Below are 17,266 nucleotides of genomic sequence, written 5' to 3' on the forward strand. Positions count from 1 at the left end.
CCTGAGCATCGCCCCGAGTGTCTGAGCGAACCCAGCTCTGTCACAGCCTGAGCATCGCTCCGAGTGTCAGAGAGTGAACCCAACTCTATCACACCCTGAGCATCGCCCCGAGTGTCTGAGAGTGAACCCAACTCTGTCACAGCCTGAGCATCGCTCCGAGTGTCTGGGAGCATTTCCAAACACTTCCTGACCCGTGCCCTTCTTGGTGCTGTGCCTGCACTACGGATCCTGTTCAGCATCCAACCTCTGTGAAAACAACTTTTTCTGATATCCTTACTCAGCCTCTCCTGCCCCAGCTCTCTGCTGGTCCCTCAGGTTCTGTCACTGTCCCTATAGAGCAGAGATCATACTGGCCCCTCACTTTACCTCATGAGGATCTGGAGATTGCTATGAGCTCTCCCTTGAGTCCCCTGCAGGATGAACAGACCAAGTGTCCTGAACCACTCACACGGCATTCCCTCCACCATCCTCGTGCCCTCCTTTGGGCACTCTGGAATAGCTTGAATGCCTTTTGATATATTATGGTGCCCCAAACTCTGTCCCCTCAGTGTCCCCTCAGTGTCCTGTCAGTGCCCCCATACAGAGTCCCCTGTGTGACCCTGGTCCCCTCAGTGAGAGGATGTGGTGACAATCTCTAGGTGTTCCTGGTCCTGTCCCCTCAGCGCAGTCTGATCTGTCCCCAGAGCAGTCATGGTGACACTGCTGGGGGACAGGAGCCTGGTGACAGCGCTCTGGGGTGACCTGGCAGGGAATCCAGCGTGCCAATCTGTCTCAAAGACAAACTCATGAGCCTGGTCAGCCCTGCAGACCCCGAGACTGGCACTTTTCTCAATCATTTTACCAGCTAAAATTGCTGCAGCTCCAAACAGTTTCTAATAGAAACATGGGGAATGTGAAGGTTTGGGAAGCACCAGAGTACAAGGAACCACTCTTGAGGGAATTTCTCCTACCCTTGCTGCCAGATTGAAGTTATATCTCTAAAAATTGCATCCCCCACATTTTGTTGTATAAAGGAGAGGAATGACACAGAGGATATTTATATTCTTTGGGATCCAGTTAAAGTAAATTCTTCTTTTGATACGAGTGTTCAGCTGGGGATTAGGAGCACTCTGTCCTTTATCCCACAACATTGCAAGGAGGATTACACCGGCCTGGAGTGTTTACGGTCTGAAGGACATAAACAAACAAAAGTGAGAGACAGAACAGTTACTGCAATTCTTGTAATTTTCACTCCGAGGGTGAAAAGACAGATAATTAAATCTTTAAAAACCCCACAACTTTGATGAAAAGTGAGAAGAGAAATGCCTGAAGCAAGAAAAGGGGCACAATATTGTCAAGGGGTATGAATGAGTTTAGACTTTCAGCTTTCTTTAAGTCTTGTTTTCCATTTTGAATTCATTACAGTGATGATTCTACAATAACATTTAAAATGTTGGAGTACGGATTTTGAGGATGCAGAATCTGGATAACCCAGCCTAAAAGGAATTATTTGAGTAAAATTTATGATTTTTGAGTGCAATTCATGATTTTTAGGTGGCTGAGGTAGAACACTGAAAGAGGAGATGTGGAAGAAAGTGGCTATAATAGAGAATGTAGGTAGAGTGGGGGGTATACAGCACACACTGTGTGTTTTTCCTCAAAAATCTCAGTGAAGTATTGTCCAGAGAGAGGGATGAGACTATTACAGGGCAGTTAAAGATGATCAGCAAGGTAAGGGAAAGATGAAGGTGTAGAGCTTGTTAGTCTAGAAAATAACAGCAAAGAAAGGAAGAAATTGTTTTGCTGTTAGCTTCTCCTGGGAAGTTGTAGTAATAGAAAAGCTAAGGGGAGAGGAAAAGCACAGGGTATAAAACCAAGACTGACCTTACAGGAGGAAAGAAGAAATGAAAAAAAAAGCAATTAAATTCCAAATAAGAAATATCCCTCACAAGCTGTTAGAGGCAAGTTTACCAGCTGGGTATGAGTTCTGAGTCCAAGGCATGATCCATTGTGGAAATTAAATGGGTATACAGAGGGAATACATTATGTATTGGTTTCCCTTTTATGTGGTTTCCTGTGTATCCTGTACTGGTCACTGTTACACCAGGGGCTGCACACAAAACAGCTGGAACTGTGGCATGTCTCTAAGCAGCCTTTCAGTACAGGAATTACATGAGAACAAAGTCTCTGCTTCAGGTTTTTTGTGCAACTCAACAGGTATTCCTATGGTTGTTTAGTGAAAGGTATTTTTCAGGTAAAAAATGCCCAACCCAGTGTTTTATTGCAGAGCAGTGAAAGAGGTAACTCTGTTCCTTGTGGGCATTGCCCTCAAGTTCCTCAGTGCCCCTTCCTCACCTGTGCCTGCTTGGCTCTGCAGTAGCACCTGCTGCAGCTCACCTGGAGCAGCACACCTGGAATGGCCATTTGGCTCTTCCCTCCCAGGCCTGGAAGAAATCTGGCATTATCTTTACCCAAAACCTGGGTTTGCTTGTCTCACATAGCTAGCAGATATCTGATAGAGCACAGACAGGGCAAGGGAAGAGGAGAGGATGATGCAGGGAAATGATGGGATGGCTGCAGATGAGAAGAGTGCAACCACAGATCTGGCTTCCTGTAAAAAACAGAATAAAGAACATTTTCAGTGCAGTGTGAATGGCCATTGCACACTGTCTTCTTGTTAAGAGCACAGTCAGAATTTCTGCAAGTGTGAATACAGGAGTGTGATAGAGGAACTGGCAATAGGGTGCTGCAGGATACATTTCCTGTAGGTGCAAAGCTACTTTTAAATCTCTTGGAAGTTCTCAATGCAAAGCATTAAAAAGGACCTTTTGGCTATGAAATGACTGGCAGGTTTTGAATTTGTTTGGAAATAAAAGTTTTTTTGGAAGTAGGATATAGCATTTTAAGGTTAGAAAAAGTCTAGTATCATTATTTCAGAGAAAAATATTAAAGCAGTTTGGGATATCAATCACAATCCCCTATAGTTTATCCTTAATGTACCAAACGAAATTTACTTGATGTTTTAACAATAAAATACCAGTCCACTTTCTTCTTCTCTCAGGTAAAGACTAGAGGTCTGAAATAAGAGTCTTATCTATGTGGCACATCCTATATGTGTGAAAATTCCTATTCAGCTCAGGAGTGCTATCAGGTAGAGCCATACTTAAAAATAAATAATAAATGCAATTTATTAATAATATAATAATAGAATAGGTTAGAAAATCTAGAAATAGAATGTAGTGTATGTATATTACATGTAATAATTATATGTAATAAATATAGTGTGTGCTGCTGCTTGCTGCAGTAGGCAGCTCAGTGCTGGGTCCAGAGTTTCTTTGCCCTGGTTGATCTACCCAGGACACAAATTCAAGGTCCTTGAAACAGAGAAACAGGCACTTACCTCTTCAGGTCAGCTCTACAGTATTGTGAAGTGTTTATTTCACACGTGTAATTAATGTGCTGCGCTGCTGATTGCCAGGAGTTAATACTTGCAGTGCAGTGAACTAAAGCAGAACTGGCTGCAGCCTTAACTCGGCAGACAGTGAAGACTGATGGAACATGGTGGGTTTAAAGGAAAGGTGTTATTAACATGTAGGTGGCAGAGCTGTGAGACAAACCCTGCTGTAAATCTGAATTAAAGTCTCCCTTGTTAGGATTTCACCCCGTGGTGGCTCAGGGACACAGCAGTGGTGTGGAATGCACTTTGTCTCCTTTGCCCTGAGGTGCCAATCCTTGGATACCATCCTGACCCATGTACCAAACATTAACCTGACTAGAATAATGAGGAATTAAAATGCCAGTAAAGAGATAAGAACTGTCAAAAGGCTGGAGTTTTCATTAGAAAAAAATATAATCCCATCCCCTCCAAAACGTGCAACCTGTGGCAGCCTGATGGTGCATAAAATGATTGTTTCCAAAAATGGTTATTCCTTCAAATACAATCATGTATGTGGTGCATGCAGAGGAATGAGATACTGCAGTAGGTAAAGGAGGGATTGGAAGTTTTGTATTTGGTGTCATCTAAAATACTATTTCCTGACACTTTCATTATAAACCTGCCATTTCAACTCACAATTCTGCCAAACTTCAGCCATGTGGGTTTGGACTTTTTGTACTGGGTGTCTTCATCTCAACAAGATAACCTGTTTCAGACTGTGTTCAAATTTCAGTAGAAAGGTTTACTATTTTTAAAGGGGTTTTATGTGAGCACAAATACCACACTTCTTAAAATCCAGCAATAAAATAATTAAAATAATCAGCAATACTTTCACCAGCATCTGATATGGATTTACTTTAAAGAGAAAATCTAAAGTATCAATTGTGGTAGCACCACAATATGTGATACCCACATGCTAATAACAAGCAGAGAGATGTTGTTGGGGGTTGAGTGTTTTTCTGTTACTGTGTCAATTGAAAGAATTTTTCCCATTATCATGCCAATAGAGCTGGCTGGGTTACACCCAGGGTCGCTGATGAGTCCAGATAAAGGGGTGGGTGGGAACGGCTCCCGGAGGGGCCTCTGAGGCTTCCGGGAGGGCACTCTGGGATCGTTCAGCCACGCGGCCGAGCACAGGAGAGCCAGACCCTCTGTGATCACCTGCCCTGCATCTGCCCCGTTCCAGCCTCCTGCCTCTGCGGACACAGCTGATCCCCCGGACACACACGGTGAGCGAGGAGCCGTCGCTCCAGCCCGTTCCCACCCGGGACCGGCGTGGCCGCTGCCACCCCTCCCCCCCCCCCCCCCTCCTGCCTCCGTTCCCGCCTTCCCTTCGGCAAATCCGGGCTGTGGACTAAGCACAGAGACAGCGTGCTTGCATCTAAAGGGACTGACACCGAGTTATCTATTTCGTTCTGTTAGCAATTTTAACTGTTATTGTTCTCTGCTTGTACAGTTAGATATATTAGTAAAAGAGCTGTTATTCCCGCCCCCTTATCTCTGCCTCAGAGTCCTTGATTCAAACAATTATAATACTTGGAGGGGGGAGTGGAACCAAAGTCTCTATTCCAAAGGGAAACTTCTGCCCTTACTGGCAGACACCTGTCCTTTCAAACCAGGACAGATGTCTTTAAACAGACAACTCTGAGAAAAAAAGTTGTCAGTGAGAGAGACCAAAGTGTTGTATGTAATATAAAGACTCCAGTTCTTGACCTCTTGTGCTACAACTTCTTTGGGCACAATTGATTCATTAGATAAGTGCTATCTTTATGTCATTCATGTAATCACTTAGCAAGAACCATCCTGATTGACCTGTTAGTGCTCCTGATTTATTAACACTTGCTTCTTGTTTTATTTCCTGCAGGCCACAACTCCAATTCTGGCATGATTCCATTTCCATTAAGTTTGGTGGCAAAAGGGCAGGCCTTAAACCACAGAAGTGGTTCAGGAGGCAGCTGTTTATATCCTCCTAGGTATTCCAAGTTTGGAGCTTGTAATTTCTTTCTTTATCAGATTTATAATGCCATCCACTACAGTCGAGTGCTGGTACTAATGTTTTTTTACTGAGTTTTGAGGCTTCAGATAAGCTTATTCCATTTCTTTGCTCATCTTCAAACCTGCCAAACTGTTCCTAAGATCTGATTCAGTGAGCAGTTTAGTTTGCCCTGAATATAGTCTTGAGATAACATGCACTAGAAAACCTATAAAATGGTTTCTTCTTGTCTGAGGAGTATCAGTCCAGCAGCTACTTAAAAATTTCTGTAATGACATTGATCTCAGGACAGAGAGACTCTGTGATTTCCATTTTTATTTGCTATTATATATTATTAACTTATCACTGCTGACTATGGAGTTGGAGCATTCTTGGGAAATGATTCAGCATCAGATTTTCCATTAGCTTGCAAAAAATTTTTATTGAATAGCATTTGTTGCCAGCACCCTGGAAAACTGAGAACAGTGTTTGCTTTCTATTAAAGTTAGACAAAATTGACACAGAGGTTTTTTTAATCTAGATACAAAGTGGTAAAAAAAGGAAATTTAAGAGTAGCACTATGGGCAGTGAGTCAACATGAAAGGTTCATGGCCAGACTTTGATAATTGACTGTGGCTGGTGAAGGAAGGAAGTTGGTTGTTTTCTCTTGATCTGGCATTTTTGTACTTTTCAGATGCAGAGGTGAGACTTCAGCTCCTACTGCAGTGTCTGTAGAATGCCCAGAACAACCCAGAATCCAAGTTCCTCAGTATGGTACCCAAACACTGCTGCCTGTCCCAAAGGAGCAGCAGTGATGCAGGAGCTGCTTATGTGGCAGTGCAGTGATGCCAGGCACCTTCCACTTGTGCATTTCATCAAGCAAAGGAAAGGGCATTGCCTTGGAACCACAGATACCACTGCTGTCACTGCAATCCCACTGCTCAGGCACAAAGTCTTGTCTTTATCAATTGATAGCAGTCAGGTCCCCCAGGGCTCAAAGGCAGCTCAGCCTTGTGGTGTGTTGGAACAGAAACCCAAACCCTGCTGCTGTGTCTTAGTCTCAAATTTACACAGGGTGTCAGAAGAACCTTCTAGAAACCCCAAATGTGATCATAATCCAACACTATTCTCTCAAGATATGCCTGTCAAACGGAAGATGGCTTTGTCAACAGGTTTGGAACTTTTTTCCCTTAAAATCTATGCTCATTTTTAAATTTGCTTACAGCAGTTTCATTTGTGGGGGTTTTTCTAGAAATGCTCAAACCCCTTTGTGTTTATGACTGGAGTTCCATAGTTACAGGGTTTTTGAGTTTACATTGTGCCCAGCAGACCAGCAGCACACAGGATTCTGTGGCATTTCTGCAGCACTGGATGTGTGTCTTTGCACTGAGAGCTTTTCCTTCACAATAACCCTGTAACAAGTTGTTTATGTAGGAGAGCAGGCAGTGATGAAAGCTGTATTAAATTTTATCCCTGCTCTTTTACAATAATAACACATAAATAACATACTGCCAGAGGCAAACATAGCAATATATTTATATGTTCAAATTTTATATTAGCACTGTTTCTTTTGTTTTCCCATTTCTAGTAGAACCTGAATCATTAATTTTTTTTCGGAGATACAGTCGTTTATGTATGTAATTCAACAATATTAGTGTGTGCTGTGTATCTTGTGGGCTTCATGTTATCTCAGCAATCTCTGTCCATTGTTTGAATTTCTAAACTCAGACTGTAGCAATGAATTATTTTAGATTTGAATATCTGTTTTTCAGTCCTTGGTCAGTATATTACATAAATGGAACCTGACATAGGATTTGCAGCATTCAGATCTGGATAAATTAATTTTTAAAGATAAAGTATAAAATCTGTTGATGAGTGAGGACCAGTACAGAATCTCAGTTTAGTCTAAAAAAACTAAAAAAACTAGACTAAAAAGTTTAGGCTTTTCATCCTAGAGGTTTCTGTTTCAACTCTTATGCTTTGTTTTTGCCATTCTACAATAGCTTCCCCCTCTCTCCAAGCAGCAATAATAACCATAACCCACTCATACTTTTATGAATTCTTCCATCGAAAATGGAGATGGATTATTTTTTATATGGCTTTCCAAATTAAAACTGAGGAGTTTTAACAACATGTAGCCAGTACATTGTTGGAATTTCATGCCCCTAAAGTAAAAGTAGTTGGAAAGCTGTGATGGGTTATGAGTACACAAATTACCTTAACAGTTCTGTTCTTAAAAGGAAATGGCAAGGATGTTATTCAATTACCACAGGGGTAAATTTATTTAAAAGTCACTGAGGGAAAAGAGCACTGTGAGTAGAAGATTCACCACTCGATGGCGCCTTGATCCTGTTCATTTCTTTTCCTCTCTGATGTCTGGACACAAAAACCCCAAACTGTTTTTGTAGTAAATCTGTCTGGGAGAGAATATTTATCACATATTTCTAAACTGTAGTTTTAATTGTCTTCTGCAGAAGTAAATAAAATTATTTCAGTTTTCAGTGATGCCTGCTAACTCTGGTCTTTCAATGAAAAATGGTGAATTCCCTCAATTTTGGTTAAGTAGTTCTTCAGCCTAAATATTTGTGGGTGAACAATGGCATAGGAACATACTTGGCTGCAGAATTCTGTCCAGAATGGATGGATTGAGAAGTCTTGGTTGTTCTATTGCTGGCCAAGGCAGAGGAGTGCATATATCTGGAATAGATTGCAGGCCCAATTTATTAGAGAAATTGGTGCACTGTTGCTATATCTACCAGAGTGATACTAATTTATTCTATGCAAGAATTTTAATCTGTGTCACTTCCATTAGAAAACAAATTTTCAGGGTGAGGTGAACTATTTGGGCCTCATTTAACCAGTTCCAAGGTGCCAAAATACTTTCTATTTTTCACTGGAAGATTCCAAATATGTTCTGGGTCTGGTTCTATTTAAGTTAGTTGCAGTAGGACATTTACAGAGTTCTGTCACATACTTTATAAATAACTCCTGTGATCTGAGAAGCTGTTATGGTGCACAGCCTTGCTTATGCAAGGCACAGCCTTTTCCTGCACAGCCTTGCTTGTGTTTGTTTATATTGAGATGCACAGTAAGCAAAACAGATTTTTTTTTTTTTTTTTTGGTGACTTTGTGAAAGGATTGCCCTTTTTGAAACAGATGACAAAAAATGTATTAACAGCATCTAGAGGTTTATCCTTGTGAAGAAGCAAGTCAAGAAAACCTGGAAAGCCAAGCTCAGGCAAGGACTGTGGATTTCCACTGGGACATTGCTCCTGCCAGGGGTCCAGCTCCTCCTGCCACTGTCACCTAATCCCAGCCTCTGTCCCTTTGCCCTGCTGCACAACCACTGTGCAATCAGCAGGGCCAGAGAAAACCTGGGGCTGCTTCTTCTTTTAGTCCCCTAAATCAGGAACCCTTCAGCTCTTATGATCCCAACCCTTGCTCTGGAAAAGTTATTTTCCTTTGGTGACTCTGGATGTGCTAACATTTTAACTAAGTGCTTGTGTTTGCTGTGTGCTCAGTTTATGCCATCAAGGAAAGCAATTTGCTGTAATGCTACACAAGGCACCCATTAGTGGCAAACAGCAGTCTGTGTTTTTAGAGAACCAAGGCTGTTATTTCACAAAGGGAGTAATTCAACTCTGCCTTAATCCTCTAACCAGTAAAGCTCATCTTCCAGGTGTTTCTCCTGACTATTTGGCTGTTTTTGGCTCCTCAAAAAAAAAAAAAAAAAAAAAAAAAAAAAAAGTTTAGAAAATGACAGTATAATTTAAATTAAGTTGCACATGATTATTATACGATAAATGTTTATATAAATAAATGTAAATTTATATTTTTTTAAATGACAGAAAAAAAATGCCATATGTCACATGCCTTTATTTTTAGTTGCTTGTTTTCAATATCTAAGCAAAAAGAAAAATGCTTAACTTAAAACCCTGTCTCTAAATTCAGGAACTTAATTGCATTAATTTATTGTATCAAAAAACAGTGAATAGCAATACACATTTTTCTGACCCTGATGCTTTGAATGCATTAAATTCTGCATCTTGAGAATCTACAGTTTGTTTGCAGTAGAGGCTGATCAGGGTCTGACTCCCTGGAAATGCTCTGACTTAAGTAATCTACAAGCAAAACAAGCTCCAATATCTAGTTGACACCATTATAATTATTTCAAAAGCTGAAAATTAACTAAAACCATATCAAGAAAAGATAAAATTACATATTGTGAAGATCTACTGTTGTCTTACTTGTTACACCGACTTTTATCACGACTGCTCTCACTTTTGTGCCAAAACCTCTCTCTGCTCAAGCTGAAGGCATCACCATGGGGTGGGGGGTTTTAAAGCAATGTCTGGAAAAGGCACACTGCACTCTTCAGCTCCTCAGGACTGCTGCCCTTCTGGAGAGCACAGCTTTAGTCTGATCATCAGGAAATTTGGGCACTCTTTGGATTTATAGCACCTCCAAGAGAAAATGTATGCTTCCATTATTAAAGTTCTTTCCCCCCACACATGTGTAGGAAAGGGTGAGCAATTTCTGAAAAAACAAGTCAGTTACTAGAGAGACAGCCAGAAAAAGACAAATCAGATCATTTAGTAAGTAGAAAAAATATTAAATATTGTGAAGTAGGCAATGAAGCAAGTACTGCTGGGAGCAGCAGAACCACCAAAGCTTGGTTTCTAGGGGATTTTATCTCATGGTTGAGTTCCTTGGCATCCAGCTGAAGCTTTTCCATGGTTACAGGCATTTATCCTAAATGATTTTCTGGGACTTGATAAACATGAGTTCACCCTGTAGCCTTTCTTTTACTGGAGGCGTTCTATCAGGGTATTAATTTTCACATAATATTGGAGAAATATTACATTTAGAGACTTTGTTTTTTACAGTCAGGTTTGCTTGGCCAGCCTGCTTTGGGCAACTGCTTCAGAAGCTGTGGGAGTGTGGGCAAACAAATGTAGGTGTGGGCACCTATGAACCCTTCTGCCCTTGGATGTAAATATATATATATATATATTCATGGATATGGTGCATGTGTGTACCAAAAGTGAATGAAATAGAGGTGACAGGGGAAGACAATTAAGGAATTACAGGAAAACCATTAACTTTGGGTGCAGTGACAAAGGCCACCAGTTTCCATGCTGCAGTTCCAGGCTGCTCCTCCTTGTCCTGCTCATCTTCTCCCACTCTGGAGCATGGAGGAGAGTGTGCCCCTATTCCTTATATCCTTTCTCCAAATAAAATCATGTTTGCTCTCACAGAACACAAAGCTCCTTATCTTTCCAAGCTTTCCTCCACCTTGAAGGATTCTGGAATATCTACTGTTATCTATTGCATTCCCATTTCTATTTAATGATGGCTGAAGCAGTATGAGATATAATTAAAGAAAATGTGATATTTAGAGAAAAACTGACAAAATTTTTGCAGCTATTGAAAAGCTTGTCTCATTAGTAGTATTTTAAATCTCGTTTTCACAAAATTATTTCTTCTAATTCTTACAATCTGCATAAGATGTGTTATCAGCAAGCTGAAATTAAAGCATCTGCAACCTCTGCCCTTTAAATCAGTCACAAATTAAAGAAAATAATATCTTCTAGCAGGAAGAAAACTTTCTAAATAAATCCTTTCTGTCAATCTCTCACCACTAAGCAAAATATACACCCTTGCTTAAAAGAATACAAATAAATCTTATTTTTGTTAAATTTTGTCTTCATGCCATTTTGAAGTAAATGCTGATTTAAAACCCTCAGACTTCTTGCCAGATGGCAGTGGAGTATCTTTCACAAGCAGCAGAGCATCCAGGACATCCATGGCAAATTGGGAAGGCATTCTGTGCATTCCTGTGACCCTCCAGACCAAGACAGCACTGCAGGGCTTTGCTACAGAACACAAGTGGTAGGAGCAATAAACATTATTCTACAGCCTCTGCCTGCAGGTTTGCTCTTTTTTTTTTTAGCAGTTGGCAATAAAATGCATAGTTTTTTGGAAGAAAAATTGGCTCAATGCAGAGCCAGTTGGCTCAATGCAGAAATTTTTAGCAATTCCACCATAAACATTTGTTCCACATAGCTTTGTCATTGTCATTTGAAAAGCCCAGTGACAGGTAATGGTACTGCACTCACAAGGAAGCACATTTGTATTGTTCAGGCTTTTCTGTTCTGGGTTTATTGGGTTTGCATGGCCAAGCTCTGGCAGGGTGGGAGCTCCAGGGTTGGCTTCTGTGAGCAGCTGCTGGAAACTTCCTTGGTGTCCACAGAGCCAATCCTGGCAGCTCCAAACACAGAGGTGCTGCTGGCCAGGGCTGGTGGCCTGAAATGGTGGGAACACCTCTGGGAGAACAGATCTGAGAAAAGAGAAAAAAGTTATTGCACAGTTGTGGCCAGACAAGAGTGGGTTGAGAGAGGAACAGCTCTGAGCCAGCAAGGGCAGGGAGGAAGAGGGGCAGGGATGCTCCAGGCACCAGAGCTGGGATTCCTCTGCAGCCTGAGGTGCCCAGGGTGGGGCAAGTGTGCCCCTGCAGCCTTTGGGGGGCATGTGGGATGCAGAGATCATTCCCAGAGCCCCTCAGCATCCCCAGGGATGCAGAGATCATCCCACAGTCCCTGGGGATCCCCAGGGATGCAGAGATCATCCCACAGCCCCTGGGCATCCCCAGGGATGCAGAGAGCACACTGCAGCAGTTTTGGGAGGATGCTGTTCATGGGATGGACTCACACTGCAGCAGTTTTGGGAGGTTGCTGTCCATGGGATGGACTCACACTGCAACAGTTTTGGGAGGTTGCTGTCCATGGGATGGGCTCACACTGCAGCAGTTTTGGGAGGATGCTGTCCATGGCTCATTTTGGAGAAGCTCTCAGGGAACTGTTTCCTGTGGGAGGGACCCCATGGGCAGCAGGGGAAGGACTCCTGTCCCTGAGCAGCAGGAGAAGCCAGGGGTGAGGAACTGACCATAACCCCATTCCTGTTTCCTTGTACCTCTGGGAGCAGGAGGCAGAGCTGGGAAGGAGGGAGGGGTAGGAGGAAGGTACTTTCAAAACTTATTTTATTTCTCATTATCTTGCTTTGTTTTGTTTGTAACAAAGTCAATTAATATCTCTAATTAGAGCCTGTTTTGCCCATGGTGGTGTCTGGTGAGGGATCTCTCTCCCAGACCTTATCTGAAGCCATGAACCCTTTGCTGGTTTTTCTCTCCCTGGGCATTTGCAGAGGGGAGAGAGAGGGAGGCTTTGGTGGGTGCCAGAACCCATCCAGGGTATCCCACTACACTGGATGAGAAGGTTGCTGTTAAATTATCTTCCTGGGGCTGTATTTGAGCAATATTCTCTGCAAGGAAAAGAATCCATGCAAATAGTAATCCTTCAAAGCAGCTGAGACAGCACTGTGTGCCAGAGGGTTGAAAAGATGTGAATGAACATTCTTAGATTTACCAGCAAGGTCCATTCCTCCAGCACAAGTATTTAATCTGCTGACAAGGAGATAAGGGACTTTGAACAGCTCAGAGACCAGCCTAACATCACAAATATGATACAAACAAGGACACCTTTGGAAGTAATTATGATGCAACAGAATGAATATCTCCTCTGTCTCCAGCACTGTGCGTGCAGCTTTGAAGGAGGTTGCAAGTTCTTGAGTATCAGTATGTGCAAAACCAAAATGTGCTTTTGGAGGGTAAAAAAGCTTGCATATTTCATCACTTCCTGTTAAAAACTCTGAAACTTTAATTTCCAGCATAGGTAAAAAAATGGATCCAGTTTTCTCCTAATCATAGTCCATTGTGCTCCAGCCAAGAAACCAGTTGAAGAATGTTTGCTTTCCCTCTTCAAATCACCATTAGTGAATTGATGAGAGTTCCTTGTGATATGTGAAAGGTCTTCTATGGATTTATGGTTTGGTGTGGATTTACAAACAGGGTTTTGTCTTGTCCTGACAAGAACCAACCAGGAGAAATGTCTCTGATTAAAACACACACATTTTGTTTCCTAGTGATTACATTTTGATAATATTTTGAAAGCTTAATGAGCTGTGGTACTTTTTTTATCCTTGTAATTAGCAGAGACTTAGAAGTATGAACTAAACACATTTCTACTGAAAAGTCCAGGTCAGGGCTGAATAAGACAAAAGAAAGAGTTTACTAACTCTAGGTGCTGTTTCTTCTGTGCAAACCAACATGAAAGTATTGCTCAGGCAAAGGACATGGGAAGTTTGATATCAAGTCAACCTTTATCAGGAGAGGCAAAGTCCAATTCATAAAATATCCTGACATATGCACTTCTATGCCTATGGTGATTTAACTCCACCTGGCAACCCTGCACCACAGAGCCAGAGAAAACTTCTGGGCTGAGCTAAAGACACTTTAATGGGTGAAGAAAAAGCAGAACAAGGAGCCCATTCACCCTTCCCAGGTGGGTGTTCAGCCATGTCCAGGACAGAGGGGTCCATCATATGTAAAAGCTCCCTGGGATGACCCAGGAATTTCTGGGGAATGCCATCCCAAACACAACAGTTTTCCCTCTTCCTTCTCGCAGCTTTGCATGCTCAGCATGATGTTCTGTGATGAAAATATCCCTTTGACCAGTTTGGGTCAGCTGTCCTGCTCCCTCCCCTTCTTGTGCAGCTCCTCATAGGCAGAGCAGGATGTCCTTGACTTAGAGGAAGCAACTACATCATCAGTGTGCTATCAACATCATTCTCCTGCTAAATCCAAAACACAGCTCTGTACTAGCTACTGAAATAAAAATTAGCTCAGTCCCAGCTGGAAGCAGGATAATGGCCATGGCCATAGAAGTATTGGTGGTATATTAATCAGATTTTTGCAGATGTAACCTAGTTGTCAGCTGGGAGACTTTCACTCCTTTCCTGCCCTGAGCTATTGACAATGAGTGGGCTGAGGAGCAGGTGGAGATGAGGAGAAAGCATATGCTTCTCCATTTCTGCCAAAGCTTTTTCACATATTTTCTGTACTTCCCTACCACTGATCTGTTTAATGGATTTTCACTCCTCCCATACTGATGGAGCCTATGGACAAGAGGGAACTTAACAGTGCTAAAGCTAATGTGCAAGTTTTCATATCTGAAAGGCAAGGTTGTAGGAAAGACAGTGTATTTTATAAGAATAATTCATGTCCTTGGGAAAAAGCAGATGAGCTTTTGGGCATACAAGCTCTCCTAGGGAAGGTGTGCCCACATTTTGTTGAATAATAAAAGTTTCTATCTACTGAAGTAGTGTTCATCATCCATGGTTAGCTTAAACTTGCCTTTAGCAAAGAACATGAATTCTTTTGAAAAACCCTGAATAAAACTGAGAAGAATTGCATGGAAAAGACTTTTCTTCTTACAGTCTCTGAAAGGTGGTACAAGGTGAAGATTGCAGCAGGCTGGGCACTCTTTCTGCACAGGTACACACAGCCTGTGTGCACTCTGCAGTGTCCTCTCCCAGTCCTGAGCTGGTTTTCACTCCAGAAAAGTGCAGAGTTTGGTTCAAGCAGCAGATTTCTCCACTGGGATGGTTGTTAGGCTGCCAGTTCTGACTGGAAGTTGCAGCACTGTCATTGATCCATGTTAGGATCATACTGAGGAGCTGCTGCTCCTCCCAAAGGTTGTGAAGTATTTGTCAGTGACAGCCAGCAGCAGCTTTAGACCTGAGCCAAATTCAAGGGAACAGTCCTGATGTGAAAGGACTTGTGCTCAGTGAGGTTTTCTGTTGCCTGAAACTGTGGACTTAGTGATCCAGGACTAAATTAAATAGAAATAGCCCAGTGAATACCCAGTGTTACTTAATCACACAAAGACATGATGATAATACAGCACTGTGGAGACACAGACTGGGGCTGAAATAATTGTGACTTAATTTTCAGTCCTGTTGCTAATGGACATTCCTCTGGAAGTCTTTAAAAAATGCAGGGAAACATTATTTGAAAGACAAGTACTTTTATTTAACTCCAGACTGAAAGGCAAAGGAATTTATGAGCTTTGTAACTGCTTGATGTTATTTCTATAAAATGTGTTTGCTTCCATAAACAGGCACATAATACATTCACACAGAAGTGTCGAAGAAATGAAAATCCGGCTTCATTCTTCTTTTTAAACAAAAGATAACAGCATGACATTGTGATGAAGATCTGGGAGGTGTTCTGCTCCATTTCAGTTCTTCTTCTTAAATGTCTGATGGCACACCTGGTCCTCACATGTCAGTTCCTACAGGGTTAAAACAATTAGTAAGTCCATAATGGTAGAAGTTGACTGCCCACATCAAGAATGTGTAAAGCAAACTTGTGGAGGAGCAAAGCACAGGACAGAACAGTGGGCTCCTCTCAAGAATCCCTCTGCCCACCTGCTGGGCCGCCCAGTACTGTCATGCCCATTTCTCAGCTGCTCTCCCAGGGAACTCTGCAATCATTATCATTGTGAGAAATGCTCAAAAAATGAGTAGATGTGGCACTTTGAACACCACCATGCCCATTAAACCATATCACAAAGTTGAGACTTTGTGATCTTGGAGGTGTTTTCCAACTTCAATGATCCTGTGATTCTACAATATACTTATTTTGAAATCTTTCTGCACATCACTGTTTGCTGATTTCCTGCACAAGCTTTTCTGGCTTCCCTTGGACTCACCATATCTATCTTTGGGCTACAGCTTGATACTTTAGATGTTTGAACTTATTATTGAACTAGGAAAAAAATAATTGCAGTGTAGGTTGTTTGTGGGATCCTTTTGAATATCCCAAGGTTTCTGATCTGTATTACAGCACAGTGTAGTAAAAGTTCATATTGCTTCATTTAGAACAAAGAATAACATTTTTATAGCAGTCTGATTGGGTTTTTTTGTCCTTTTCCCCCCTACCAGTAAATATATAAGGATGAGAGAATGCTAGATGTGAAATGTAACAGGAAGGGTTAAGAGCTAGAGGGAAGTGGTTTGGAGCAAAAAAAAAAACACTGCAGAGCTATGACTTAATTGGGAGCAGGTGGAAAGAAATTGAGCATTCCTGAGTTGAAGCAGAGAGGGAATTTCCTTAGAGTTCAGAGATCAGAACTGCCTAAAGACCTTTCTAACCAGAAAAAAGGAAACAAATCCTTTGAAATGGAAAACCTGAGCCTATGCTGCAGCATCAGTGATGTGCTGAGGGTGTGTGCAGCAGCCCTTACCAGATGCAGGATGTCTCCTTCAATCCAGTGCTTCCAGCCCCTGTTGTTCTTTTCACCTTTCTGAACACACACCAGTTTGTCACCATCCCAGGTCACCAGGGTCTGCATGGATCAGATCATTAACTCAGTTACATTAACCAGAACTTTATGAACATAGCAAAATTAGTTCAAACAATGTGAATACACAATTACAGTTGCCTCCTATAATAAAAAAAAAGCAAACCCCAAAGCATTTAAACAACACCCAAATGCTTTCAGGGTGACAGTGTGATGAAGGGAAGATTTTGCAGTGCTTTGTTGTCATTTCCATGAGTTTCTTCACATAAATGAGTATCAAGTGTTCGCACTTACTGGTGAATTGTTGAGTGTTTACAGCTACCTGTCCAATATATGCAAAGTGCATTTTTCTTGCTGTTAAAAACATTAATGAAAAAATTACACAATTTCATGAGTGAAGACTTGAGGGCTTGCACTGAAAAGTACAAGAACTTTTCTAGCTCAGCATAAAGAAACAAGAGGAAGAGTACATCAATATCATCTCATTCAGTAAATTTATTTGTAAATTTTCATGTGCTTTCACAAAGAAATTTAAAGAGATATGACCATAGGTTGGACAATGTGCTGTAGCTGTCCCTGCTTGAGCAGGCAGGTAGGACTTGGTGTTCTCAGGAGATCCCTTCCATCCTCAACCCTCTCCTGGTCTGCTGTGATCCAGTCTAGCAGCAGACAAGGTAC

General features: G+C 41.8%; 2 protein-coding genes across 3 annotated transcripts in view; one reads left to right on the forward strand and one right to left on the reverse strand.

Moving 5' to 3' along the window:
• MRPS22 (mitochondrial ribosomal protein S22) overlaps positions 1-17,266 on the forward strand; it is a 403,791-nt gene that overhangs the window by 20,486 nt on the left and 366,039 nt on the right. The gene's annotated exons all lie outside the window — the stretch shown is intronic.
• Positions 15,430-17,266, reverse strand: part of RBP2 (retinol binding protein 2) — a 56,616-nt gene continuing 54,779 nt past the window's right edge. The window contains exons 4-5 of the mRNA XM_079315428.1: positions 16,532-16,633; positions 15,430-15,577 (exon numbers count right to left, since the gene is read on the reverse strand). Of these exons, the coding sequence (XP_079171554.1) occupies positions 15,524-15,577; positions 16,532-16,633 (156 nt within the window). The 3' untranslated portion in view covers positions 15,430-15,523. The remainder of the gene's footprint in view (positions 15,578-16,531; positions 16,634-17,266) is intronic.

The sequence above is a fragment of the Erithacus rubecula genome (genome assembly GCF_903797595.1).
Source record: "Erithacus rubecula genome assembly, chromosome: 11".
In the NCBI taxonomy this organism is placed as follows: Eukaryota; Metazoa; Chordata; class Aves; order Passeriformes; family Muscicapidae; genus Erithacus; species Erithacus rubecula.